Below are 25,975 nucleotides of genomic sequence, written 5' to 3'. Positions count from 1 at the left end.
AGCATGCTGCCCTTACCTTGATGGCAAGTGCTGCTCTCCCTCCCTTACCCCGACTCTGCTTCGGAGACTTCTCAAACTCCGCTCCAGCCTCTCAGTCCCGATGATTAGCCAGTATCCTTCTTGGACTTTTAAATGGTAATCATCCCAGGTACATGACCTCTACTTAGCCTAGTGAAAACCTGAAAACTTCACACTGTAAACCTGATAAGGTCCTGTGTCGATTTTCATTCGTCACTGGGGAGTCTTCCCCCTTCTGCTGTATTAACCCCCAGCCAGCTTCTTAGCATGTGTAAGTCTGATTTATCAGTCCTTAACTCTGAGAGTAAGCTGGTAGGCAGACGTTGAGAACTACTGCCTTTTATAGGGCTGCCTCAGTGGTTCTGATGTCCCCTCTCTGACCCTGGCTTAAGGACTTCTGGGTGAGCAGCTTATCTCCCTGTATCCTCTCCAGAGGGGAACCCCCCCCCCCTTTCCTTCTGCTTCTGTTTCTCTTCCCATTCTCTTTTCCCTTACAAAGTAAACATCTCCAAAGTGACAGTCCCTTCGTTTTAGTTCTGAGTCCGTGGTCACAAACGCCCTCATTTACTTTTAGCTTGTACTTTTGGGGTTTGAGGAGAGCCACAGGACTGAGTATGGACCAGAGCTCTGAGTGCGTGGTTGGTAACTCTACCAGCCTGTGTCTCCCAGCATCGGTCCTGGCGGAGCCTTTTTCCTGCCCCACTAATACCCAGTCTACAGAAGAAGAGCATAATCCATAGGTGCCTGGAGAGTGATCCTTTGAGGTGCCTCTTAACACCAGGAAACACATAGCTCCTTTCAGTCCTAATTCTGCCACAGAATAAAACCCCAATCCTCAGGCAACTGTGAGTGGCCTCTGGGCCTCAGTTTTCCTCTGTAGAGATGTCTCTAGGCAACAGTTACAGCACTGACTGCTCTTCCAGAGAACCCTAGTTGGATTCCTAGCGCTCACATGGCAGCTCACAACTGACTGTAACTACCGTTCTTCCAGCCTCCATGAACACCACTCTCGCAAGTGTTGCGCAAACCTGCATGCAGGCAAAACGCCCATATACGTAAAATGTTAATAAAATCATTTAGAGAGATAAGGTAAGTTATTAAAGCCCTCTTCAGAACTTACCTTTAAATTCATCAGATCTAAATTTTGCCTTTCTAACGCATCTCAGAATTAAAAAAAAAAAAAGTATTTGCATGTGTGTCCTAGCTTTAGCATACACACACACTAGCTTTGCTGCCTATACCCTACCTTCAGTGTGCATGCTCCAGCTTCAGTATATTCTACCTCTCCCCCATTGGAATTTTTGCATTGATAAATGTATGGATGTGTGCTTGTCTTAGGGGGCTATAACCAAACTAAAGATTTCTACTCTCTTGAGGTGAAGAAAAAAATGACAGCCTAGTATCACGAACTGACAGAAAGCCTTTCTCTGCCTATAACTGAGTCCCTTTTGTTGATGGTTTTCACATGAGTGTCAGTGTCCTGTTGCTCATAGTCCAGTATGTATTAGGAGCCTAAATCCTTGTCACCTGCAGAGGTCCTACTTTGTCATGCATGTGTAAAGACCTTGTGAGAGGGGGAAGCACCTGTGTAAAAGAAATGGGCAATTCAGGCTTCCTCCAGGATGCTGGAAACATCCTCTGGATTAGAGGTAGGAGACCCTGAATCGAAGTAAAAATGTTTAAATAAATAAATAAAGAGCTCCACCAAGTCTGCCTCAAATGTGGAAAGTGCTCCTAGCCATGCTGTAGGGCTGTTACCTGGTTTCTAGATTCGGGCATCCCGTGAGAACTTAGCAACCCTGGGCAAGAGTGTTCTTCGTGGCTAGAGTCCATGGGACCTGGGTAGAGCAGCCCAGATAGTATGATCTCAAAGCCTTGTCATGCTTTTCCTGTGACTCTCAAAATAACTTAGGAGAGTGATGTATAGGGCTTTGGAGGTGACTTCACAGTGCTGTGCCAGGTACTTTGCAGTTAGGGAAACCAAGGCTCAATAACTGAGCTCTTACTCTGCTGTTAGTGTCTAAACTATGGCATCATGATTGGTTTTTGCACATGTGGTTAGAGTGACAGGGAACCTTGCAGGGTGTATGGGGGCGACTGACTTTGCAGTTAGGAAAACCAAGGCATCATTTACTGCACTCTAACAGTCACACAAACTAGTTTGTGTCTAAGCTGTGGCATCATGATTGGTTTTTGCACATGTGATTAGGGTGACAGGGAACCTTGCAGGGTGTATGGTGGGGACTGACTTTGCAGTTAGGAAAACCAAGGCATCATTTACTGCACTCTAACAGACACACAAACTAGTTCGTGTCTAAACTGTGGGATCGTGATTGGTTTTACACATGGGGCTAGGGTGACAGGGAGCCTTGGAGGAGAGTGTGTGTGTTTGTGTGTGTGTGTCTGCCTACACCTTGAGGGAGTTGGTTCTCTTTGTTTACCATGCCTGATTTGGGGATTGTTTTAAGGTTTCTATTGCTGTGAAGAGACACCATGACTACAGCAACTCTTACAAAGGAGCGCATTCCATTGGGCCTGACTTACAGTTCAGAGGTTTAGGAAATTGTTGTGATGGTGGACAGCTTGGTGGCACACAGACGTGGTCCCAGAGAGGGTAGATGAGAGTTCTGCATCTGGATCCACGGGCAACAGGGAGAGACAGTGAACCACTAGGCCTGACTTGAGCTTCTGAAACCTCAAAGTCCACCCCCAGTGACACACTTCTTCCAACAGGGCCACACCTCCAGTAATGCCACTCCCTATGAGTCTGTGGAAGCCATTCTCATTTAGACCACCACAGAGATTGGACATAGGTCTCCTGGCTTGCCCTCCTCTGCAAAGCAGGATATTTGTCCATGCTGCTGGTCACTGACCTTGGTCCCCTTCAAGGTGAACTCCATCTGAACTTCAGATGTCCTCAGTGCCCATAGAAAACAGTAGTCCATGATGAGAGCATTTGTCTTCATATCTTTGTACTTGATGAAGACAAATAGCTCCTGGCAGCTTACATGGGAAGGCAAGCATGCGCTGCCCGTTTAGGAAGCTCGTTTGTTCCATGTGTCCTTCTTATGCTGTCGTTCCTCTCCCTTGGCACTTTGTGATTGTGGAAGTCAAAGGGACGTAAACTAGTTGACCAGCTTTGGGTTTGACTGGGAGAGCCTGCCTCAGTGAAAAACGATGGAGCAATTTAAGACGATTTCCGTCATCAGCTTTAGGCCTCCGCATTCAAGTACATCAGGACCAGATTACTTGCATGAGGGTGGGGTGGAAAACGAGAAGCAAAAAGGTAACAAAGGTCCCAAGGAGTACTAATCGGTGTTTCTCCTAGCCCCCCTGTGATATGGTTAGGGAGCAAGCCTGTGATTTTATCACAAGCAGGTGACCCCAGAGCTCAGCAATGATGCGTTCCTTCTGAGCAAGACCTAACTCCCTACAGATGACCTGTCATGCTCAGATGAAATAAACAGGGATTTGCAACCTCTAGAATAAACGTGCAGGTAGGAAAAAAAAAAAGTCCCAGAGGCTCATGTTTTGTCTTGTCTTTTAATCTGCAGCAGAATAATCTGGTCCTGATTCCTCCGAGCTTAAGCAAGATGATCCAGATGGCTGGAGAGATTGCAGACGGCATGGCCTACCTCAATGCCAACAAGTTTGTCCACAGAGACCTTGCTGCTCGGAACTGTATGGTGGCTGAAGATTTCACAGTCAAAATTGGAGGTGTGTCCTTTGCTTTCCTGATTGGAGCAGAACCAAGCTCGAGGTGCTTTAGGGCCTTTGCAGTGATTAGATTGCCCGGGAGAGGTTTTCAGTATGCTCCAGAGGTACAATGGCATGTCTTGAGTGCAAAGATGCATATAGTCAGTGTGATTGGCTATTCCTAGCTCTCATCCTGAGAACCCCTTAACATGGTGGTCCAAATAGGGGCCTTGGTTCTCGGGTAGAATGTGAGTTACATAAATAATCAGGACAGTATGCTTCCTCGAATAATTTTGGTTTGAGGATAAAAGTCAGCATCCAATCCCCCCTCAAGTTCCTTAGCTTACAAAGAACGTTGTCTCTAGATAGGCCCGTGAGGTTCCCAGGAGGCAGTGCCCCTATGGTGAAGCTCCTATGTGGGGTAATGGTGATGCTAAGGTAGGTATATCAGTCCACAGGAGATGAGAGGAGAGCACGGCTTAGTTTGACACACTGGTCGGCTCAGAGGTATCCCCTCCTCTCCTACTACCAGAAACATCCCAGGACCTTCGTGTAGGCTAGTTAAACACTACCACTGAGCTGCATGCCCCAGTGGTAGCTCCAAGCTCTTGACCCTTCTGTCAAACATAGCACTTCACACCATGACCTTAGCTGCTCAGCCTACCTGTTGACCCCTTGTTGCTACCAACATAAAACTGTGATCATAAAACCCTGATTGGGCTGTATTTCCGGTCACTGGCTAGAGACTCTGCGTAGCCTTCCAGTTGACTAGCTGTTGGCTTTGAATTTTTGTTTTGTTTTTGTTTGATTGGTTTTGGGTTTTTTCTTTTTGGTGTGTTTTGTTTGTTTGTTTAAGACAGGGTTTCCCTGTGTAGCTTTGGCACCCGTCCTGGAACTGACTCTGTAGACCAGGCTGACCTGGATCTCACAGAGACCTACCTGTCTCTGCCTCCCGAGTGCTAGGTCTAAAGGTGAGTGCCACAACTGCCACCACCATCCCCGGCTTGGGTTTGTTTTTTACTTTTAATAATTAAAAAAAAATTAAAAAGAAGATAGTGACAAAGTTGCCTAGGAAACTACATGCATGTGCCAGGCCTTTACCTTCCTACTGTGGTAGGCCAGCAGTTCAGTTCATACCATGTGTTCCTCCTGAGAAGGAGCAGAGGGGCAGTAGCAAAATCTCTCAGCCACTGCCTTTGGCCACCTCTTGAACATGTGTTCTAAAAAGGTTTTGCTTGCCTCAACCCTTGCAGTGATTTTTTTTTTTTAATGAACTTTTTAGTCTCGTAAGTGAGCAACAAACATCTTCTCTACAGAGGTACCCAAAGTAGAGCTGTCCGTCTTCATTTTGCTTTGATTGCACGGGTGTTCGCATGCAGCCGTTTTATAGAGCTGACATCAGTCACTGGAGTTACTCAGAGTCTTGTGTCCCCCGTCCCCCCCCCCCAGCATATCTGTCCCTGGACTTGCACACTCATTTTTGGAACCCTGGGAACCTCCTGCCCCAGAGTTTCTAGATAAAATTCATCCTCTTACCAGCCTCTGTGATCCTTCCTGCTTGTTATTCCCACACTTATGTGTGGGGAGGGGACCCTGTTTTACGTCTCAGAGGAAACCACTGTGTTCCTGAGTGACCTGGAATGGCTGCCTTCCATTTGGGGGACATGTTTCTTCCACCTCTGAAAGCATGAAGAACCTGGTGTAGACAGCAAGCCAGTGCCCTTGTCCTCATCCCATCCCGCACTCCATGCTCCCCCCCCCCCAGCACAGGCAAGAACCTCAGTTAAGGCTGCTTTCGTCCCACTTTGATTAGAGTAGAGAAAAATTCTTGTGTCTCTTGCCATTGTAAGTCCAAATCAGTAAGAATTATATTTGCTGTTTAACCATATGGTGTATTTATGAGGATAGTCTGTCTTGTACTTGTGATGTTTTTTTTCTTTCTAGAACTAAATTTTGTGTGTGTGTGTGTGTGTGTGTGTGTGTGTGTGTGTGTGCGCGCGCGTGTTTAGGAAGGTAGGGGTTGTTCTGTTTTTCTTTTGCATTTAGGAAGAGAGATCGTTTTCTAGAATTCCCCTTTTATGCAAGTCAAAGCAGAACTTCTCATTTGCATGTGGCTGGATTAACTCAGGGATGAGACTTGAGCACTTCCTTTTTCCTCTTCAGGCGGGTTCCTCAGTGTCCCCCAGTGCCCCCATCTCGGGAGGGGGGGGGAGATAACACACCCTAAGTCAGTTCACCGGAGGCAGCCAGTCGTTTGTAAACAGTGCAAGTCAACAGTGTTGGTTAACATCCAAGAAGCCTCGTTCTGGTGGGGTTTGCTCTCTGCCTCTGTGACCTCTTTGTGGCACCCCTTAGAGGCATGACGGGACATTTTTAAAGCAGAGCGGCTCTGCCTCCCGGGAAGGAGAATGGAAGGGTTTATGTGAGAAAGGGGTGGTGGTGTGATTGAGTGGGAAAATCAAAATTTGATGAAGACACAATAATGTGAGATTATAAAGCCAGCCTGCCCATCAACCATTGTTATGTGACACCTTCAGGAGACTCAGGAAGTGGAAGAAATTTTCAAAAATGAGTGGGAGTATTGTGTTGGGAAAAGGTGTTGGGTAATAGCTCCAGGAGCCTGGTGAAGAGCATCTCACCCGCTCGCTATGTGCTTTCATCTTCGTGAGCTGTCACTCCGAATACCTTCTCCCCTGTTAAGGGGCGGAAAAAGGCCTTTTCCTCAACAGCAGAGCCATGCTACCAAGTCAGGGAGGTTTACATCTTCTAGTGTATTTGGTCAGGCTTTAAAACTACGTGCCACTCATCCTTGGTCTGCACAGCATATAGTTTCTTTTTTTTTTTTTAATATTTATTTATTATGCATACAATACTGTCTGTGTGTATGTCTGCAGGCCAGAAGAGGGCACCAGACCTCATTCCAGATGGTAGTGAGCCATCATGTGGTTGCTGGGAATTGAACTCAGGACCTTTGGAAGAGCAGGCAATGCTCTTAACCACTGAGCCATCTCTCCAGCCCAGCATATAGTTTCTTGATAAACCATAATAGTCAGTAATTTGCAAACTGCCTCTCGCTTTAAATGCAGAACCAGATTATAAACTATTGAGCCCAGAGATGTCTTTAGTTGACTGATCTTGTCCTACTATGTCTACCTTATAAAATTGCAAACGGTCACGCTAAGCCTCTTCAAGGTGCAACAAGAATGAGTCTTGCCTTGAATGTGGAGGAAGGCCAAGGACCCCCTGCTGGGGCAGCCACATCGCCTTTGCTGCTGCCCTAAGACCTGGTCAGCTAAGTAACTGCATCCTCTCTGCACCCTCCAGATTTCGGTATGACACGAGACATCTACGAGACAGACTACTACCGGAAAGGTGGGAAGGGGCTGCTGCCTGTACGCTGGATGTCTCCCGAGTCCCTCAAGGATGGAGTCTTCACTACTCACTCAGATGTCTGGTAAGAAAGTTTCCCCGCATGGCTAGCCTGGACCCTCCAGCTTCTGGTTCAGGCTCCTGGGTCCTCCTCTTCCTGGTCTCCGTTCACTGTCACTTTATTACCAGCCCGAGCGCGGCGTTCAGTGCTCCCATAGCCCTTTATCTTTGAGATATTCCTGCGTGGAGTCCATTAAAACAACAGAGGATTTGTGGGACTCCAAGGCATGTATAGAATCAACATTCCCTTCCCTTTTTAGCTGATACTGATTTTTCTAAGGAATAAAAAAATGCCAAACACCTAAGCCTTCGCTTCTATTTCTCCTGCCTGTTTCCCTCTCTTTTTCTCACTCTTAGGAGGTTAGTACTGTGTGTGTGCTCCTGCCTCACCTGCTTGAACCTTCAGATTTCAGGCAGTGCCTTATTTAAACCCAAAACTTCAGGGTCTTGCTTGTGGTTTCCTGTTGGTCCCATCTCGTGTCTGGCACAGACGCACGCACCCCATGGACGTCCATCTCTGCTGACCCAAAGCATCTTCCTTAGTAATAAAAGCGTCTGTGGTGGATGCACACCGGCCAAGGGGTGCTAAAAGTTCTCTGTAGTACTATTTACTGCGGTTCCTTGGAAACGCTGTTTAGAGGTCATCGGGTTCCAAAATACAACTGGAGTTCTTGGCAGGCGAGAGCTCTGGCACGTCCCCCTCCTCGAATGTCAGCAAGTGTCTTGGCTCTCCTCTCGGGAGATCCCGTTGCTGTTGTGTTACAGAAAAGGTGGTTGTTTACTCCAGCCGCCGATGACCGCATGGAGGAACCATCCCAGTAGTAACTGACATCATTATTTTAGCCTCGTGAACCTTTCCCTGTCAAGAGCCTTGTATCTTATTTGGAAGACAGGTGCAAATTGGAAATAGCATTTGAATCCGACCCAGCACAGCCTGGTTGTTTCCCGACGCAGGGATGAAGCCCATGCTGCAGTTTAGCCCATCCGAGGTCACCTCTTCTCTGTCAAATCAGAGTACTCTGCTCCGTGTTGAGATGAGGTGGCAGGAGAGGGCACGCCTAGGGCCACACTCGCATCTGTTTGTTCTGGGCTTCATGCTTCTCGAAGCTCTGAGGTCAGCTTGCGGGGTGGGAAAACAGAGTCAGCATAAGAAATAAAAGTGAACTCTCCCTCAGACTCCTTCTGCCCCAGTCCTGGGTAGCAGCTGTCAATACAAGCTATAGCGAGGGGCATGCGGCGTGCTCCCTGCCGATCTTCTCCACTCTGACTACACAGCCGTTACAGACCAACAGGAAAGGCATTTGAAATTTGTTCCCCTGAATGCTAAGGCATTGACAGTGCTTTGGATATTTTCTCAGCCCAGCCTTTGAGCATACAGCTGAAGACAGCAAGGACATTGGAATCTGTAAACTGTTTCTCAGCTCTAACTGGAGCTATGCCTCTTAGGAGAATGGCAGTCATCCCAGCACTCGGGAGGCAGAGGCCGGTGGATCTCTGTGAGTTCGAGACCAGCCTGGTCTGCAGAGCTAGATCCAGGGCAGGCTCCAAAGCCTCAGAGAAACCCTGTCTCGAAAAAGCAAAAAAAAAAAAAAAATGAATTCACAGTCATAAGACAGTTGTTCCTCAGTAGGCAAAAATTCAAAATAATTTCAAGGAGTTTCGTTTGACTTTGTAGGAGACCTTAGCAACATGGCATCAGGAGGGACCATCAAGTCAAGCCAAGTCCTGAATCTTATCTACTACAATTATCACAGCTGTTACTTGAGCTGCTGTGGAAATGTTCCAGGGACCGGCCCCTCCCTCAGAAGGGCAGGCAGACCAGCCTGTCTCTAGAAAGCTTTGTTCTCTCTTGTTCTGTGCTCTGTCGTCACCTCCTCCATGTTAGCAGACTGGTGTGGAGCACGGGGCGGCGAATGGGGTGCCTGAGAGAATCTCAGGCGAATCTGGAGCCATGCTGAGTCCTTAGAAAATGTAGTCAGTGCTCAGGGCCAAGCTAACTGAATGTCTAGGAGACTGAGGAGCTCCAGGGAAAGCATTAGAAACAAGGGAAGTTGGCCTGGAAGGAAACCTTGTCAAGACCAGCCTGCAGTTGACAAAACAGAAAAACCATATATATCATTGCTTGTCTCGGGCCGTATTCCAGACATGAGGGTGAGCGCTGCAGCCTCCAAAGGCTATCTCTGATGTGGCCACGTAGGCTGTGGAAGGCAGGGTCCATGACTGAAGTAGAGAGGAAACCCATTTTTCTGAGCCCGGGGTTTTCAGAACCATGATTTCACTGCAGAGTGGCTTTTTTGGATCTTTTATACTATTGGAAGACTAAATCTTAGTCACTGCTAGTTCAAAAGAACCTTGGGTCTGACTGCTAAGGTTCTATTTCTGTCTAACATCGCTTGGTATCAATTTGTACAAAAACCTTTTGTTCATAGAAGGGAGCTGAAGCAGCAAAGCCAAACATGATGATTCAATCAGAGGTTTCCTGCTTCAGCTTAGGCTAAGTGGAAAATGCTGGCCCCAGGCTCTTCTGTGTGCCCCCATAGGGTTTCCATCCCAAGTTTCGTGTTGACTTGGCTTTATTGTGTTCACACAGCCCAAGTGTGAGAGCAAATAGGCCAGGGAGAATTTGGCAAAGGCAGGGATTCTCTCTGAGGTGTATTCACGCTGCAGTTGACAATATCAGCTTGTTACCTGTCTAGTTTCTGCATGCATGGATCTCCCATAGTCTGATCGGGGCAGACACACACGGTAGAGTTCCTTCACTGCTCTGCCTGATGAGTTTATACCTCAGCCAGCATCCCTACCAAAGGGCTCTTTGTTAACCGTGACCTGCACCGTGGACCAGTGCATCTCACCCCAGTTTCCTACCTATCGCAGCTGCATCCCCAGCCAGTGGCTTCTAAGTTCTGTAAGGGATGGGTTTTCCTTTTCCTTGTTTGAGTCAGTATCCTACAGAACTTTTAGATATTCCAAGAGCCAGCTCCCTGCACCACACCTGTCAGATCAGAACTGCTCTGGGGAGCCCCGATATTCATCGATTTTTTAAGAACTCCATGTAGATCCTCCTTTGCAGTGGTGTGGAGAACCATTAGCATAGAACTCTCTAAACTGTGATGAAAAGAATCCCCTAAGGAGATAGACGATGTTTAGCTGTCCCAAGCGAATGACCAGACTGGGACCTGGCGCTGAAGTTGTAACTGTGTGAGGGATGCTAGACTCCCTGTAACCTCAGCTGTCTCAGCCGTGCCTCCTGGGCTACAGTGGCCCTACAGGGAGCATCAGTAGGGACAGAGAAGGCCAGGTATCCCACACTTAGTCAAGTAGCTGGTTTGACACACACAGTGCCATCACCACATTGAGGAGACCTTGTCAGCACCGGGGGTTGGAGAAATGCTAACAAGGAATGGGACATGATCCTGCCCATCCTTTCCTTAGCTACTCGTGTTTTGTTTCTCCCGTAGGTCCTTTGGGGTCGTCCTCTGGGAGATTGCCACTTTGGCTGAGCAGCCATATCAAGGCTTGTCCAACGAGCAAGTTCTTCGCTTCGTCATGGAGGGCGGCCTTCTGGACAAGCCGGACAACTGCCCTGACATGCTGTATGTATTTCCTGAGCCACTTAGGATTAGTAACTCCAGAGCCATTCCCTCTGTTCCTGTGGGTATAGGGAAGCATTAGAAGAGAGTGGGCTTATCTTTATTGCTGGAGATAAACTTGTTGGTTCTGTGACTTTGTGCGACGCTTTATTCCCATCCCATGTTCCTCAGTCCCCCAGTGTTGATTGGCACTTTGCACCGTGGTTTCTCAGCCCTCCCCCTGCCACCCCCCCCCCCGTCTCTGTGAAGTATGGGACAATAGCAATCCTGGATCATCTTTTCCATGAACAATTTAATTTTTAAAGCAATAATGCAACAGTTATTACTGTTAAGCCAGATTTAAGAGCTCTCCCAAGCCCTTGGCAAACCTGACAGGTCTGTAGAGCAGGTTCACACGGAGCTTTGTGGTCAAGAGTCACTCTCTTGCACTAAGAGTCTAAACCTCAGATAGCCCCAACACCAGGTCACAAACCATCTGCTTTCTGCTCTATTCCTGTGAGACACATGGACCAGAAGCAAGGTTGAGCTCATCCTTCCTTGGGCATACTCTCCTGTGCACACCCCCCTAGGGTGTTGGCAAAATTGTTGTCTTGTCTCTGCTTCTGGTAAAACAGAATCCTGCAGCAGTTAGAGTTGTCATGTGATAGCAGTATGGTACCATGTATGTCTCAGTGTTTGGTCAGCGTGGCTTCCAAAAATGCCTCCAAGATAATCAGCTTACCGGGAGAAATATTTGCATCAGCTCCTAATTTGGGTTCCATTGCTTTTGCGGTGAGGCAGCTGTTACAGTGGAAAGAGCAGAGATTCTCACTTTGTGGGTAGAAAGAGAAAAACAGCCATTAAAGGGCTGCAGTCCTGATAGAATCCTCTTGAAGGCACCCTCCTACTAGGCTCCATCTCTTAAAGGGTCCCCAGTGTTGCCAAGCTGGGGACAAAACTTTTCACATATGGGCCTTGGTGTAGGGCATTCAGCATCCAAATATTATTTGTAGCCTCTTGAGTAGAGGCTCACTGGGTCAAGAGAATGAGTCTCCAAGGGGAATAAGAAAGTATTCTGATTGGTTCGTCGGGTACAGGTTGGTAGCAGGGTACCTGTTTTTGATGTACACGCCTTAAGGCAGGGCTCAGCTGTTGTTCTGTGCCTCGGGGGTAAACATCAAGGGAGTTTCCTACTGATTTGTCAAGACCAGTGTAGGAGTTTTCTAGAAACGCTTTTCAAAACAGGTTCAGCTTCACTTGTGAAAGAATGCCGGGGAATTGCCAAGTTTCTTTATGTCTGTACAAAAGATGCCTGCCTAGTCTTCCTCAGCAAAGCACAGTCTTGCATGGAGCCTTGGATGGTGAGATGAGGTACAGATGTCCTGGGTGTGTGGACAGTGGGTACGAACGCCACACAGAGGGGCTAGGGACCGTGCTTAGGATCCTCGGAAGTTGAAGTCAAGGTGTGGGCCAGCCTAGTCCCACATGAGGCACCATCAGATGGTGTGCAGGAGTTAGCACCTTGCAGTTGCAGGACTGAGGTCCGGTAGGAACACGGGTGTGTGTCTGCACCGTGTGAGGTTGTGGCTCCTCTGTGGGCCTCCACATAGACTGAGGAAATTTCTCTCACAGACTGGAGAGTATTTGTGGTGCTGTGGACTCTATGCTCACTCTTTCTTACCCCTCTGCTCTGCCACAGTGATACAGTGACACAGAAACCAGCAAGTGTAGAACCTTTGAGAAGGAGAATGTAGCCCGGGTTGCCTGGTACTCGGGACAATCTTCCTGCCTCAAGCATCCCCGATGCCAGCATTGCAGGCTGTGTCAGTAGTGCCCAACTAAAACTTTATATATTTTTTTATGTTAAAATTTGAATTTCTCCCATTTCCTTCTCACAGAATACTCCTGTTTGGGGTTGGTTGGTTTGTTTGTTTGTTTTGTTTCCCCACAACTGTGTGCAACTGTGAAAGCTCTCTTAATTAGAAGGGCCTTACAAAGTGGAGTAGGCAGCAGGCCGTATTGAGCCACTGGCTTGCCCATTGCATGCCCCGACGTCTTCAAAGAAAGAGTGCTGCCTCGGTGTCCTTTCTCAGCTGACTTCAGAAGGTTTACACGATGCTGGGGTACTACCAAGAGCAGTTCTGTGGGTACTAAGTGCTGCTCATGGCTCCCCCACAACTTTCTTTTACCTCAGTGGTACGGCAGCGCTCATCCTAGTGCATTGTGAGATGAGTCGGTATTTAGGACAAAGTTTAAGGGATGCAGTAGGCCCCGAAATTTGCATGAGGGTGTACCACGCCGGCATAGATTTGGATACTAGAATCCATAGTGTTTCACAAGCTGAGAAACAGTTCAAAAGGAGCAGGTGTGAGTCATGTTCCTGTGGGGAAGGCTGGTCACAGGAGAGGCCTTGTTTTTGTTTTTGGTTTTTTTTTTTATACTGGGACAAACATTAGTCTCAGAAACTCACGGAACTCCTGAAGTTGATCCATCTCCAGCTGACTGGACTTTTTTTTGTATGAATTTAATATGCTTGGGAAGCGGCCACCTGCCATGGGAAAGGCAGTGGACTTCCTGTTCCCAGCCTAGAGTCAGGAGGAAGTTTACACACAGAGGCTGCTCCGGAGTGTGAAGTGGTTGACTCGGGAGGCATTTCTGCTTTGCCATTCAGAACCCCGTTGGCAGATTTGTCTCTTTTTCTAAGAAAAGAACAGGGTAAGGGAGACAAGCTGGCTTCAGCAGGGGGCGTGAATCAGAATCTGCTTCAGAATCTGCTGGGGTACTGATGAGAAGATGTGCTCTGGGAAATAATTCTTTGGTTACAGTAAACGAACACCCTTGAGAGAGTCGGAAACCTGTTGGGTCTCACATGTACAGGAAGGGCTTCAGTTGTGTGGTTCTGAGGCGGGAACAGCCCTCCCTGGCCATGTCGTGGCCTCGTTGTGCCTGCATGTGAACCAGGTCGCTTCTGGGTAGCCAAGTGTCCAGCCTTGAGTATCGCAAAGTCTTCTAACCTTAGAGAAAAGGCTGCCATCAAACCCCAGGGTGTCCTGAGCTGAGTGTCAGCGCCGTGACTCGGCGTGAATTAATCTAGCAAGTACTGTGAGATGGGATCAGGATTGTGGTTTTCATGTTTCAATTGTATATAAAGCCCATCATTTACCCTCATTATCCCCCTGTGTAACAAGCTGTCTTGTCAGGCTATCTTTGAACCACCAGCCCACAAATAACGACCCGAAGATTTATTATTAATTATGAAAGCATGGTCTTATCTTAGACTTTTTCCCAACTAGCTCATATAACTTACCTAACACATAATTTTTTAATCTATGTTCTGCCACGTGGCTCGGTTATCTCTTCTTAGTCCAGCACATCTGACTTGTCCCGAGTCTGCTGGCGAAATCACAAGCCTACGTTCCTCCTCCCAGTTCCTCCCTCTCTGCCTGGAAGTCCTGCCTATTCTCTCCTGTCTAGCGATTGGCCATTCAGCTCTTTATCCGGTCAGAAGGCACCTTAGGCAGAGACACATCTTCACAGTGTAGACAGATATTCCGCAACACCCCTGCATTTCGGTGTGCCTTGCACACAAATTTGTCAGTGAACCCTGCTGAGGTCAGAGGCTAGTCCCAGAGTTCATGGAACCTGGAGACCCTGAAACAGGTCCCAGTCCTAATGCTCAAGGATGGGATGGTGATTTGAACTTAGCCACAAAAACTCAGGTGCCAGAGCCATTTGTTCCAGTAGCGTCTCCACAGCTCACATGCCACGTCTTCAGGATTCAGGAAGGAACTTGAACTTCAGCTCAGCGTCACCAGCTCAGATGAAGCTGAGATATACTCAGTCCAATCTGAGTACTTTTGCATTTTCCCTCTCCCAGATTCAAGCCTCCAGGTTTCTGGGAATCCTGGGCTGGTTTTGTAGAGATAAATTGTTTGAGTAGGATCCAGATAGGCAGATGACAGTGTCTGCCTGGTGAGTCATGGCATGAACCTGGGCTGTATAGCATCCTTCTTCAGGTCCTAGGTGAGAAGTAGCCCCTAAAACAGGCTTGGCTGTTTGGGGATGCTAGAAGGAGATTCACTCAGCCCTGTAAGACCTTCTTAAAGTCTGATCACTGGGTGCTACAGCACTAACACTCAGCAGCAGGCATGCTACAGACATGAGCTACCGAGCACATCTCAACGTGCCAGTGCCTGTCCGGCTCAGGACATGGGGTGTGGCTGAAGATTCAAGAGCCAAGAGGGCAGTGTGCATATACTCCTAGGATAGATCTTTCTCCGTGGAAGCTGTTTCGAGATAGGGCAGGACTTCCACCTGAACCGTCTCTCATTTCTAGGGGAGAGTCGGGTATTTACCTTCAAAGCGAGGCATGCTCTGTAAACCGCGGCTCCAACTCACTGGAGCCGTCCAGTGGCTTTAAACTGCGCTTTTTAGAAGAAGCCTTTCACCCGTTTATTAATCCCAGAGTCTACTGGAGAGTTTTCTCATGGAAAGAGTATAAAACAAGGTCTTAAATCGCACAGAGCAAAAAGACTTCCTTTTATGGGCAGCGCTGGAAGGACGGAGTCTGGAATGACTTAAAGGAGACATCACATGGCTTGTTTGTGCTGATGTCACCGCATCCTTGCTCCGCTGGTGGCACCTCCTCGGCCCCCACCCCACCCCTGGCCGCAGGGCATGGAGCCAGACATATCTCATGTTCTTGCCCCCAATTGCACTTTTCTATTCAGGGATAAGCCTGTCAGCCAGAGAAGAAACTGCAGCCCAGCCACAGAGATGAGTTCCTTGTATTTACGTCCCATTTCGATTAATTTTTTTGGGAAATGATGGGGACATGGGAGAACCGGCTTCTCTGCCCCCTCACCAGAACAGGCCAGGATGCTACCTGCCTGCAGTCAATGCAAACCAAACCCTCCCATGAGATCTGGCTGTCTGTGGACTGCCAGAAGAGGGCAGTCTCCTGGTGGGACCATGGTTACTCTTGTTAGGTAACTAAAGCATGGCTATATTGTTCGACAGAGAGCTTCATTCCTGCTCCTTCTCACTAGTTGTGTGACTTTAGACAAATTATGAAATATTATCTCTGGCTCTTGAGAACTAATGTGGCCCCCGTGGCCAAAGCTCTTACCTGCAACCTGGCATGTACCACCAGGACCATCATTCAGTCCCATTGACAATAACTAGTTGGCCTTGTCTTTGGTCTAGTTTGTTCTCCTCTGACACAAGAATTGGCCATTTTATTAAGTTGGTTTTTTTTTTTTCACCACCAGAGGGATAGATGGTAAATATTGTAGGGCTGTAAGCTAAACAGCCTTTGTTTTAACTACTCAACCTACAGCAGATCTTAAAAACAGTGACAGGTAGAGCTGGGTGGTGGCACACCTTTAATCCCAGCACTTTAATCCCAGGCAGAGGTAGAAGGATTGCTGTGAGTTCAAGGCCAGTCTGACGTACCGTACAGAGCAAGTTTCAGGACAGCCAGAGCTACACAGAGAGACCCTGTCTCAAAAAAATAAATAAATCAAAAACAATCAAAAACAGCCACAGGTGATATATAACCAGCTGTGCTCCAGTAGAATTCAATTTACAAAAACAGGCTTCAGGCTGCATCTGGCCTGGCTGTAATTGGCTTCCCCCTGGACCTCTAGACTGCTTAATTCCGGATGGAGCTACGACCTCCAGCTCACCTTTGTCCACCCTCTCTTAAGGTTAGTGCCCTCCAGCTGGCCTGACTTGCCCCAGGACTTCTGAGGTAGCTGGCCAGATAGGCAGTAGTGCCTTTTTCTCCATGGGCCACTTTAGACCTACCTGTGGCTGCTTCTGCATGGGTTTCCCCCTCTGGGATTATTTGCAAGACTTGTAAAGAACCCAGGGTTCCATTCATCGGCCCGACGCAACGCTAGAGGCCAGTTTGGGATTCTGTGAGATTCCTGTGTAAGTAAAGTTCCGTTTAGTGGATCTTAGAGTAAGGCATCTGTTAAGGCAGGGGTTTTAAAACAAAACAGAATTTCCTTCAGGGACAGAGGTAGAAGGTACTTTGGTCTTCTGCTCCTGTGGATGAAGGCTGGTTGGTGACCCCTGCTCAGGAGCGTGACCACCCCTGTACTTACTTTCTCTGTGTCCTGTCCATCTGTCAAAGCTTGGGTGCAGCAGTCTCTATATGTTGGGTACCAGAACCCTGACTTGACTAGGGGCGTCAAGGGAATGAAGAAAGGACACCCACGTGGATGTCGAAAAGCTGGGTTGGGTGGACTGGGCGTGTTTTATACAGACAAACAAGAAAACAGGGTTCGTGTATACAGCCAAACAAGGGAGGCAGGTTTAGTTTATCTCTGTAGGAGCCATCTCTGCAGGGAAGCGGTCTTCAGGTCATAAATTCCCAGCGGGAGAAAGTGACTACTGTCTACACACCTACACACACTGTCAGCGTTTGCACTCAGACCTCAGGAAGGCTTTATCATCTCTGAGTGCCTCCCGTGGAACTGGAGCATTGGGATCGTGTCAGCAGTACACCCTGACTCAGGGCTCCACTTGATCCAGGCTTCCTCTGCTCTCCACACCCAGGCCTTTCCCGGTCAGGGTGGTAGCTGCAGGAGCAGCCTCCTCGTCTGTCATGGATGGCTGCTGGTCCGTGTGACTCAGGGCTTTGCGGAGGGTTGTGACCTGTGGGAGAGACGGAGGCGCAGCACGAGCTCCCTGTATCCTTACCTTGGCCTTGCGTGTAGAAGAAACTCGTGCTCTGGGCTTTCCCTGACTTGTTGGCGTCTGACTTGAGGCTTCTATTAGGACTCTCCTTGGGGGCAGCCTAGATCTTGTGGGCAGGGCTCTGCCTTCATGGGGCTTGCAGTAAACAGGTGCTGGCTTGAGATAGCAAGCTTGAGATGTGTGGTCCTTCTGTCTGGCACCCCTGCCACCTCCTTCCTGAGGTGACTGCCAGGGGTCCTCTAGTGCCAGGAAGAAGCTTAGAAATATCTTAGGTAGGGGTGCAGAGGATGATGGGTATCAGGGAACCTGTGGTCCTCATTAGTGGGAAATGGGGCTTCCTGATTCTAGTTCTGAAACCATGGCTGGAAGAGGTGCTTCAGACAGAAAGGAAGTTGTTGTGTGTCTTAGCATCGCCACCATTAATATGACCCTGTCCCGGTAGACTCTGCGTGAACCAAAACTTGAAGTGAGTTTGGATTTGGCACTGTGGCTGGGCCTAGGTTCTGAGGAAGATACATGGCAGGATGCCAGAGGCATCCAGATGAGAAGCCAGGGGTGCAGAGGTGGTACAACTGTCTGCCCCGTTCTGCCCTCAGCAAGAGGCCTCTTGTGTCTCATGCCCTTTCTTTCCCACCCTTAGGTTTGAACTGATGCGCATGTGCTGGCAGTACAACCCTAAGATGCGGCCCTCCTTCCTGGAGATCATTGGCAGCATCAAGGACGAGATGGAGCCCAGCTTTCAGGAGGTCTCCTTCTACTACAGTGAGGAGAACAAGCCTCCCGAGCCGGAGGAGCTGGAGCTGGAGCTGGAGCTGGAGCCCGAGAACATGGAGAGTGTACCGCTGGACCCCTCGGCCTCCTCTGCCTCCCTGCCTCTGCCTGAAAGACACTCAGGACACAAGGCCGAGAATGGCCCCGGCCCTGGAGTACTGGTTCTCCGCGCCAGTTTCGATGAGAGACAGCCTTATGCTCACATGAACGGGGGACGCGCCAATGAGAGGGCTTTGCCTCTGCCTCAGTCTTCGACCTGCTGATGCGCGCGCAGACAGTGACGTGTGCGCCCCCTCGGTGGGCGGGGAAAAGCAGGTTGTAACAATCTAGTCACAAGCCTCCTGTACCTCAGTGGATCTTCAGAACTGCCATTGCTGCCCACGGGAGAAGGCTTCTCTGCAGTAAACACATTTGGGACCTTCCTTTTTTTCAATATGCAAAAGCAGCTTTTTATTTCCCTACCCAAACCCTTAACTGACATGGGCCTCTGCAAACCTTAATGACAACACTTAATAGCAACAGGACACTCGAGAATTGAGTCTCTTCATTCTCTGCCTTTTCTCTCTCTTCTGCCTTCCTTCTCTTTCCTCTCCCTCTCTTCCTCTTCCACTTTCTCCTTTTTCTGCTTCACAATGGAAAAATGTTTGCCGAAAGCCCAGCTGGGAAGCCTTTTTTTAAAAAAAAAAACAAAAAAACAAAAAAACAAAATCAGATTGACTTAGTGGCTATCCCTGGGGCTCCTCCTCACCCCATACACACCTGCCTGACACCGTAGGTCTTTACAAAAAAAACAAAAATATACAACAAAAAAAATGCACACACTGAGATGGAATTTTTTACCTGTATCTTTAACCTTTTTAGGGTCATCTGAAATTTTCAAAGGGCCATTGTTCATCCATGGTTGTTATCATTTTCATGCTGCCAAATTTTGCCAAAATCCTAATTTTTTTTTTTTTCTCGCTTGCGCTCCCTGCGCTGATTTCCTTTTGTCCAGAGGCATGGGGTGAAACTTGTCATCGAGTTGATAACAGCATTTGAGAGACACACTGGCGGGCGATGTCCCCTCCGTGCCGCGGTGTGTTCTTCTAGCCCACACCCCCCTGGGTCTCGTTGTTTTGTGACAACTAGGTTATTGTTTGGGAGAACTGGGCAAGATGGGACTTGCCTTCATTGAAGAAGAGGAAGGCTGAGCTGGCTCCCCTTTCCTACGCCACTCACAGCACCCCAAGAATTCTGGAGGAGACGGTCATGAGTAAGCCTGAAGGTCAGGTTGTGGGTCAAGGTGGTCCTCATGCCAGCCTCCTTCCCCTTCTGGCCCCCAAGGGACGCAGATGCCAAAGGGTTCCAGGGATGCAGCCCAGCCGTTGATGCAGATGTGCAGGGGAGGGATTGAGACACCGTAGCAGCACGAAGCAGCGCAGGCAGTGGATCCAAGTAGTCTAAGCTTTGAGATCGTCTCTGTTACTAGGACTTCTTCATGGTTCTCTCAGTTCTATGTCAGACCATGAAACATTTGCATACACATCGTCTTCAATGTCACTTTTATAACTTTTTTACGGTTCAGATATTCATCTATATGTCTGTACAGGAAAAAAAAGCTGCTATTTTTTTTTTTTTTTTGTTCTTTGTCTTTGTGGATTTAATCTATGAAACTTTCAGGTCTCCCCTCTTCTTCCTTTTCGCTCACTCCGGGAACCTTCCTGTGCTCTGTACTAGAGTGTGATTTCCCTGCCTCTCTTCCAGTGATGCTTCTAGAACATAATTTGCCATGAACTGTTGGATGCCTTTTTATAAACACATCTCCCTTCCCTGCTCCCTGCAGCCCCATTCACTATCTTCTAACCCATAGGTTCTGTGGGCGTAGTGCTGGTAAGGGACCGAGGAGGAGAGAGACCAGGACCCAGGTACTGCTGGGCTCTGCTCTCATTCCCACACCTCCCTGAACACAACATTGGAGTCTGTTAACCCTGCAAGACATGCCTCACACTCAGGTCAGAATCAGAAAGGTCAGAAATCTCACACATCCTGGGTTAGTGTTCATAGTTCCCATTGTTGAACGTCACGCCTTTGATGTCACTCTCTGTCTTTGTTTTGGTTGTGACACACACATAAATATTCATTTTGGAATACAAGAGCAGTTTTAACTGCAGACAGTAGGCATTTGAATTATTGTTTTTCTATGGGTATTTAATCCTTCTGTCACACACACAAACACACACACAAAACAAAAACAGCCCCCCGAGTCCCCAGGACACAGCAGAGCATGGCCTAGCGGTCCCTCTGCCATCACCCTCACCAGACCGACCTGCCTACCTGTCTTTAGAACCTGAATGTCTGAATGGGTGACCTCCGTGTGAGCAAGGTGCAGGGTACCAACACCCCATGGCCAGAAGCAGCAGCCTCAGTGGCCTTCTGGAGCCCATCCCCAGGTCCGAAGGCCTGAGCGGCAGGTGGAGCAGAGCTGACGCCATGGTAACCCTGGAGTCCTTTGCTGTTCCTTCGTCGCCAAAATGGCAGACCTCTGGGCTAGGGGGTCTTGTTTAGTTTTAACACTTCTTACCAGAGTGGCGGCAGCCTGAGAGTTGCTTCTGGGATGGGAATGTTTAAGTTAGGAGTAAGAAGAAGCTGGAAGAAAATGACTGGAGATTAAGTACAGAAAAGAAAGCTCGCAGTTCTCTGGCTCGTCTGTAGTTCAGGCTCACGGCTCTCACTAGGCCTCTGCCCCACAGTGTTTCCCCCTAACAAAAGAGAGAGAAAGAAAGAGAGAAAAGGAGAAAAAAGTTTATAAAGAAGGTATTACATGTGGAAGTTTTTAATTTATTTTGTGATACCTGTTTTAATCACTGTAGAGAAGCCCCCATCATAAATTTAAATACTGAGGAAAAGAGGTATGTGTGTGTGTGTGTGTGCGCGTGTGTACTTTGGATGGGACAGTTTTTGTTTGGGGGGGTGTTTTGTTTTTCAAACATTTATCTACCTCACACTTATTTTTCATGTGTGTATATATTTAAAAAATACATCTCACACTTCTCAGTACCGACAATAGGCCAATGATACTGGTAACCTCATACACACCACAGGCCACATACCCAGGGGAAAGAGAGGTCAGGCTGGATTCTGGGGTCAAAGCAACACTAATTCACTCAGCCTCCCCCACTCCTGTCCAAAAGCTCGCTTTTCCTGGGGCATCTTTGGTTTTTTTGTTTTTTTGTTTTTTTGTCACCTGGTTCCCTCAGAGGTTTCCCTGCTTCCAACCCAGCACCCCACATGAGCCCAGAGCACACCAGTGGAGGGATCCCTTGCCCATCCTCAGTTGCCTGACTTCAGAACGTTATAGCAATTGAATGACCGACATCTATCACCCCCAAGAGAGGAGGTCTTCCCAGATTTTTGAGGGCTGAGGCACCCACACATAGGTTGTTGCAGAGTCCCAGTGTGTGTGTGCATGTCGGGTGCCCCGTGGGCCCCCTCTGCTGCTCTGTCGAGGCCTACCCCATGACAGGAGCATGCCACCATTGCAGTCTTGCATTGGTTTCTCTCAGAGGTACAGCCCTGTCAGCCGTTGGAGAGCCCTGCCCTTAACCCTGCTTCTGAAAGAAGGCCAGTATGAAAAAGGGGGCAGGACCAAGTGTGCACCACCCCCCCTGCAGGCTGCTGTACTTTCCTCTTCCTCCCTGCACCCCCCAGGGTTATACAAGGCCTGACCAAACCTCCTCGAGGCTGGACAGCCAGTGGTTGGCACTCAGCCTTCCCTGTGCATTGCCTCTGTCCATCCCATCATTTTGCTGCTCATTGGGGTGGACGGTGCACTCCTCAATTCCAGCAGCTGCTCTCTCAGGCCCTGGGGACTTTAGCTGGGAAACACAGTGGGGGATACTTCCCCAGTGTGGAGAACTGCCGAACAGTTCAGTAAGTTCAGAGTCCTTTTCCTCCTGCCGGCATGCTGGGAGATACTGTTTGATCAGGGTTTTCCTCTTCTCCACTAGGGCATCCCATGGTATAGTGGCCTCTCCTCTTTTGCACAAACCTGCCGGTTTCCATGACTGGATATCTACAGATCATTCAGCTGGTTTTAAGGGTTATTTTTTGTTTTGTTTTGTTTTTAATTGTCTAAGTTGTTGGTGGTGTTTTAAGTAAGATTTTTTTTTTCTTTTAAGTAGAGAGAAAACACTTAACAGTGTAGTACCCACCATAACATGCCCCAGAAACACTTCAGTAAAAGAGAAGTCTGTTTGTATGATGGTATGGTCACTTTGCTGGACCGACTCACCCACCTTGACTATTGTAAGGCATCATGTATCCACAGTTCTAGCCTAATTTCATGCTGATTTTTCCTGCCTCTTCCTGATGTTTCTCTCTATATGCTCCAAGTAATCTTACCAAGCTGAGTTGTGGCCTTTTTCTTGCAACCTCCTTTCCTGGCAGCAGCTCCCACTGCTTGAAGTAACGTGAACCACTGAGGCACGTCACTGCGGTGACGTGAACATTAAGGTCTTCTCCCACACGGCCCTTCCTTGAGGCAGCAGGAGCTGAGTTGTGGAAACACAGACGAACCTGAACTGTGTGAGACCCACACTATCCCATCTCCTTTCAGGAATGTCAATTTCGTTTGACTCTTAGTCGGAAGGAGGCTTCCTCCTGGAACATAGAAGACTGTTGAAGGCCATCGCTGGCCTCTCCTTATGACAATTCAATGGTAGGAAAAGCAGCTTCCTAAGATAGACAGCGATCATTGTGAAAAGAGCAGATGGCTGAGTGTTTGGTATGCAGTCGTGTTCTTTGGATGGGCTAACAGATGGATGAGCTCTGTATGATGCCAAGTTCTAAGCCAATGTGTGCTCCCGGAGCCTCTTTCTTAACAGCCCACCTCTGTTGGCAGTGGCTGTACCTGAAGCAAGCAGGCTGTTGTGGCAAGGTCACGCGAAGGTCAGATGGGCGAGAAGGCTAGGATGTTTACCCAAGGTCCTCTGTTGTCATTGTTGGGCCCTTTCAGAGTGGTCACACAGTGTTGAAGGTAACTCCTTTCCTAAACATTGGCATCCTGCAGGTGACAATTCCACCCTGTTGATATGTTTGGCCCATTTTAACAGTAATGAATTTATGGTTTTGGGTTTTTTGTTTTTTGTTGGTTTTTTTTTTTTTGGTTTTTTGTTTTTGCTTTTGTGTTTGTCTTGATGTCTTCATTTCCTGGGCTAAGCAGCAGCATTGAGAAACCTGGACCAGAGAGATCCACTCCTTACGAACCAGTGATGATGGTCAAACTTGATCACTCCACTCTGAACTAGGTGGTGTTACAAATTGAGAACTTCAAGACAGGATGTTTGTTTAAAGTGAACCTCTCTTGCCAGAGGTGCTGAAGATACAAACCTTGAACAGGGCAGGGGGTCTTCGCTTAAGGCCTCCGGCTTTGAAAACCGGTTGGTTATTTAGAGAAACAAACATTCCTTGATGGAATGACGGGATGACCGGGCAGTAGGAAGCGGTAGGAACTGGGACCATGACGTGAAGAGACTTGCTGACAGCGTAAAGGGCTTAGAAGAAGCGTGAATCGTATTTGGACGTGATGGTTTCTGAAGGCGTGAGACCGCATCGAGCCTGTGGAGTCATCGTGGGCATTTGGTTTCAGAGAATAAACTTAGCATCCTGCTCTGGAAACTTCTCGCAGAACTCAGACTCCATCACGCTCACCCATTGGGTTGTCCGTCTGGGGCATGCTAGGGATTTATTTTGTTTTGTTTCTGTGAGGACTTCATAATCACTGATTTGTGTGTCCACGTGTGTCCGCATCTTTCCAGTAAACATCGTTTTTTAAATTAGTCACTCATTTTCGTTTCCAATCGGGCTTCTAAGTCCAGTAGATTACGGGTAGTCAGTTGACGAAGATCTGGTTTACAAGAACTAATTAATGTTTCATTGCATTTTTGTAAGAACATAGAATAATTTTATAAAATGTTTGTAGTTTATAATTGCCGGAAATAATTTAAAAACACTTTTTTTCCCTCTGTGTGTGCAAATATGTGTTTATGGTCTTTTTTTTTTTGACACTTGTTCACTAGCTAGCTTTACAATATGCCAAAAAAATACCAAAAAAAATTTTTTTTAATTCCCCCACCCCCACCCTGAATCCAAATGGTGGTTTACCCTCTTTCCCACATGCTATGTGCTCTAATTTTAAAAAAAGAGAAAAAAAAGGAATGACAGTGGTTTTAAAAGTACTTCTGTATTCTTCAGGTCATCTTTTAGTGATCGTGTCGCGGTGGAGTGTAGCAACCTGAACAGTTCAAAAAGTACCAAAAGCCTTGCTGGCCGTGAAGTAGCAGGATGTGGTCACCCAGCAGTGTGGCATGGTGTTCACGGTGGCATCTGACTCACGTGGCTGGTGTTTGTAATGCTCTGCAATGCCATGGAGATGGGGGGGCTTCCGGACACAGAAGGCGGCGCAGCCTCTTGGCTCGTGTGCCTCAGACCCCTGTGATGGCTGTGCCTGCTTGTACTTAAGGCTGGATGCTGAAGGTACATTTTCCAATACAGAGCAAACCACAGAAACCACAACATACCCCCCCCCACCATTTTTTAAGAGTTAAAATCCACTTTTTCTTTTTTTTGACACCCACTGCATTATTGGCCATGTCTCTGCAGTTCCAGAAGATACCACTGCTGGAAACAGCTGGAATTGTCTAACTCTACAGGAAAAGGGTCTGGGAACCATTTGTGGCTTGGGTTGGATTTGGTTTTTCAGTTTCTCTCGGATGTCGGGCGTTGTGCAGACATGAACACAGGTGGGACAGATACCTGCCTGGTGACATCACCTGTCTGCCTCCTAAGCCAGTGAGGTTGGGTGAGAGGTGTGCCAGGGTTTGTCTACCTCTGGGTTTAAAAAAAAAAAAAATCAAAAGGCGTGATGGAACCGATGCATTGCCAATAATGTATTTCTGAGTTTTCTTGTTAAAAACTTTTCTTAAAAAAGAAAAAAAAAGTTTTAAAAAGATAACAATATGGCCAATTTGTTACATAAAATAACTTTCTGTGTATAAATTATTCCTTAAAAAGCCCTCTGTTTATATTTAAAAAAATCAGTAGATGAAAAAAATTCAATGTTTTTGTATATTCTGTTGTAAGAATTTATTCCTGTTACTGCGACATACTCGGGATTCTTTACATTATGAAAAAAAAGAAACTTTGTCTATTTTGAATGGCTGAAGCTAAGGCCACTTGAGTTTCTTATTACTCTGCTTTTTTCTAGTAGTTAAAGTACCACATGGGTTAAGTTAAATAAAAGAATTCTGTATGCACCTTTGTCTCCAAGTTTGTCTCCCCTCTGCTTGGGAGAGAGCCCCCGCTTCATTGGGAAGCTGAACTTCTCGTGGCGTGTGTGTTCACGCGTGTCACGAGGAACCTGTCGGCGCGAAAGCATTGCTAGTCTCTGACAGCTGAGCTTCTCTGAATGTAAATTGCTGTTGAGCTTGGAGCAGCTACTGGCTGGCCATTAAATCAGCTAGAAGAAAGTGCAGTTTTCAGTCCTGGTTTCTAGGCGCTTCTCCTAGACCTGCCATTGACAGAGGCCACTGTTTGCTGTGAGTGATTCTGGGGTGGGGGTTGCCAAAGACTTAAGTGCACACATTTCCATGTCTTTAGTAATACTTCGTAGTTGGCATGCCTTGGTGCTGAAGAGAACCAAAAACGGTGTGCCAGGCTGCAAGGTGACATCACACGTTAATCCATTTCTCGCCGATGAATCGTAATCCGGCTTCCCCAAAGAGATCCTGAAATACTGACTTCACCTTCTT

General features: G+C 47.7%; 1 protein-coding gene across 1 annotated transcript in view; it reads left to right on the top strand.

Annotated features, from left to right (window-relative positions):
- The window catches only part of Igf1r (insulin like growth factor 1 receptor), a 277,878-nt gene extending 252,401 nt beyond the window's left edge, over positions 1–25,477 (top strand). Inside the window, exons 18-21 of the mRNA XM_005357770.3 lie at positions 3,573–3,735; positions 7,039–7,168; positions 10,602–10,736; positions 18,058–25,477. Of these exons, the coding sequence (XP_005357827.1) occupies positions 3,573–3,735; positions 7,039–7,168; positions 10,602–10,736; positions 18,058–18,451 (822 nt within the window). The 3' untranslated portion in view covers positions 18,452–25,477. The remainder of the gene's footprint in view (positions 1–3,572; positions 3,736–7,038; positions 7,169–10,601; positions 10,737–18,057) is intronic.
- The last annotated feature ends 498 nt before the right edge of the window (positions 25,478–25,975 follow it).

This window comes from Microtus ochrogaster, chromosome 22 (assembly GCF_000317375.1).
Source record: "Microtus ochrogaster isolate Prairie Vole_2 chromosome 22, MicOch1.0, whole genome shotgun sequence".
Lineage (NCBI taxonomy): Eukaryota > Metazoa > Chordata > Mammalia > Rodentia > Cricetidae > Microtus > Microtus ochrogaster.
This window is presented reverse-complemented; position numbering and strand designations above follow the sequence as displayed.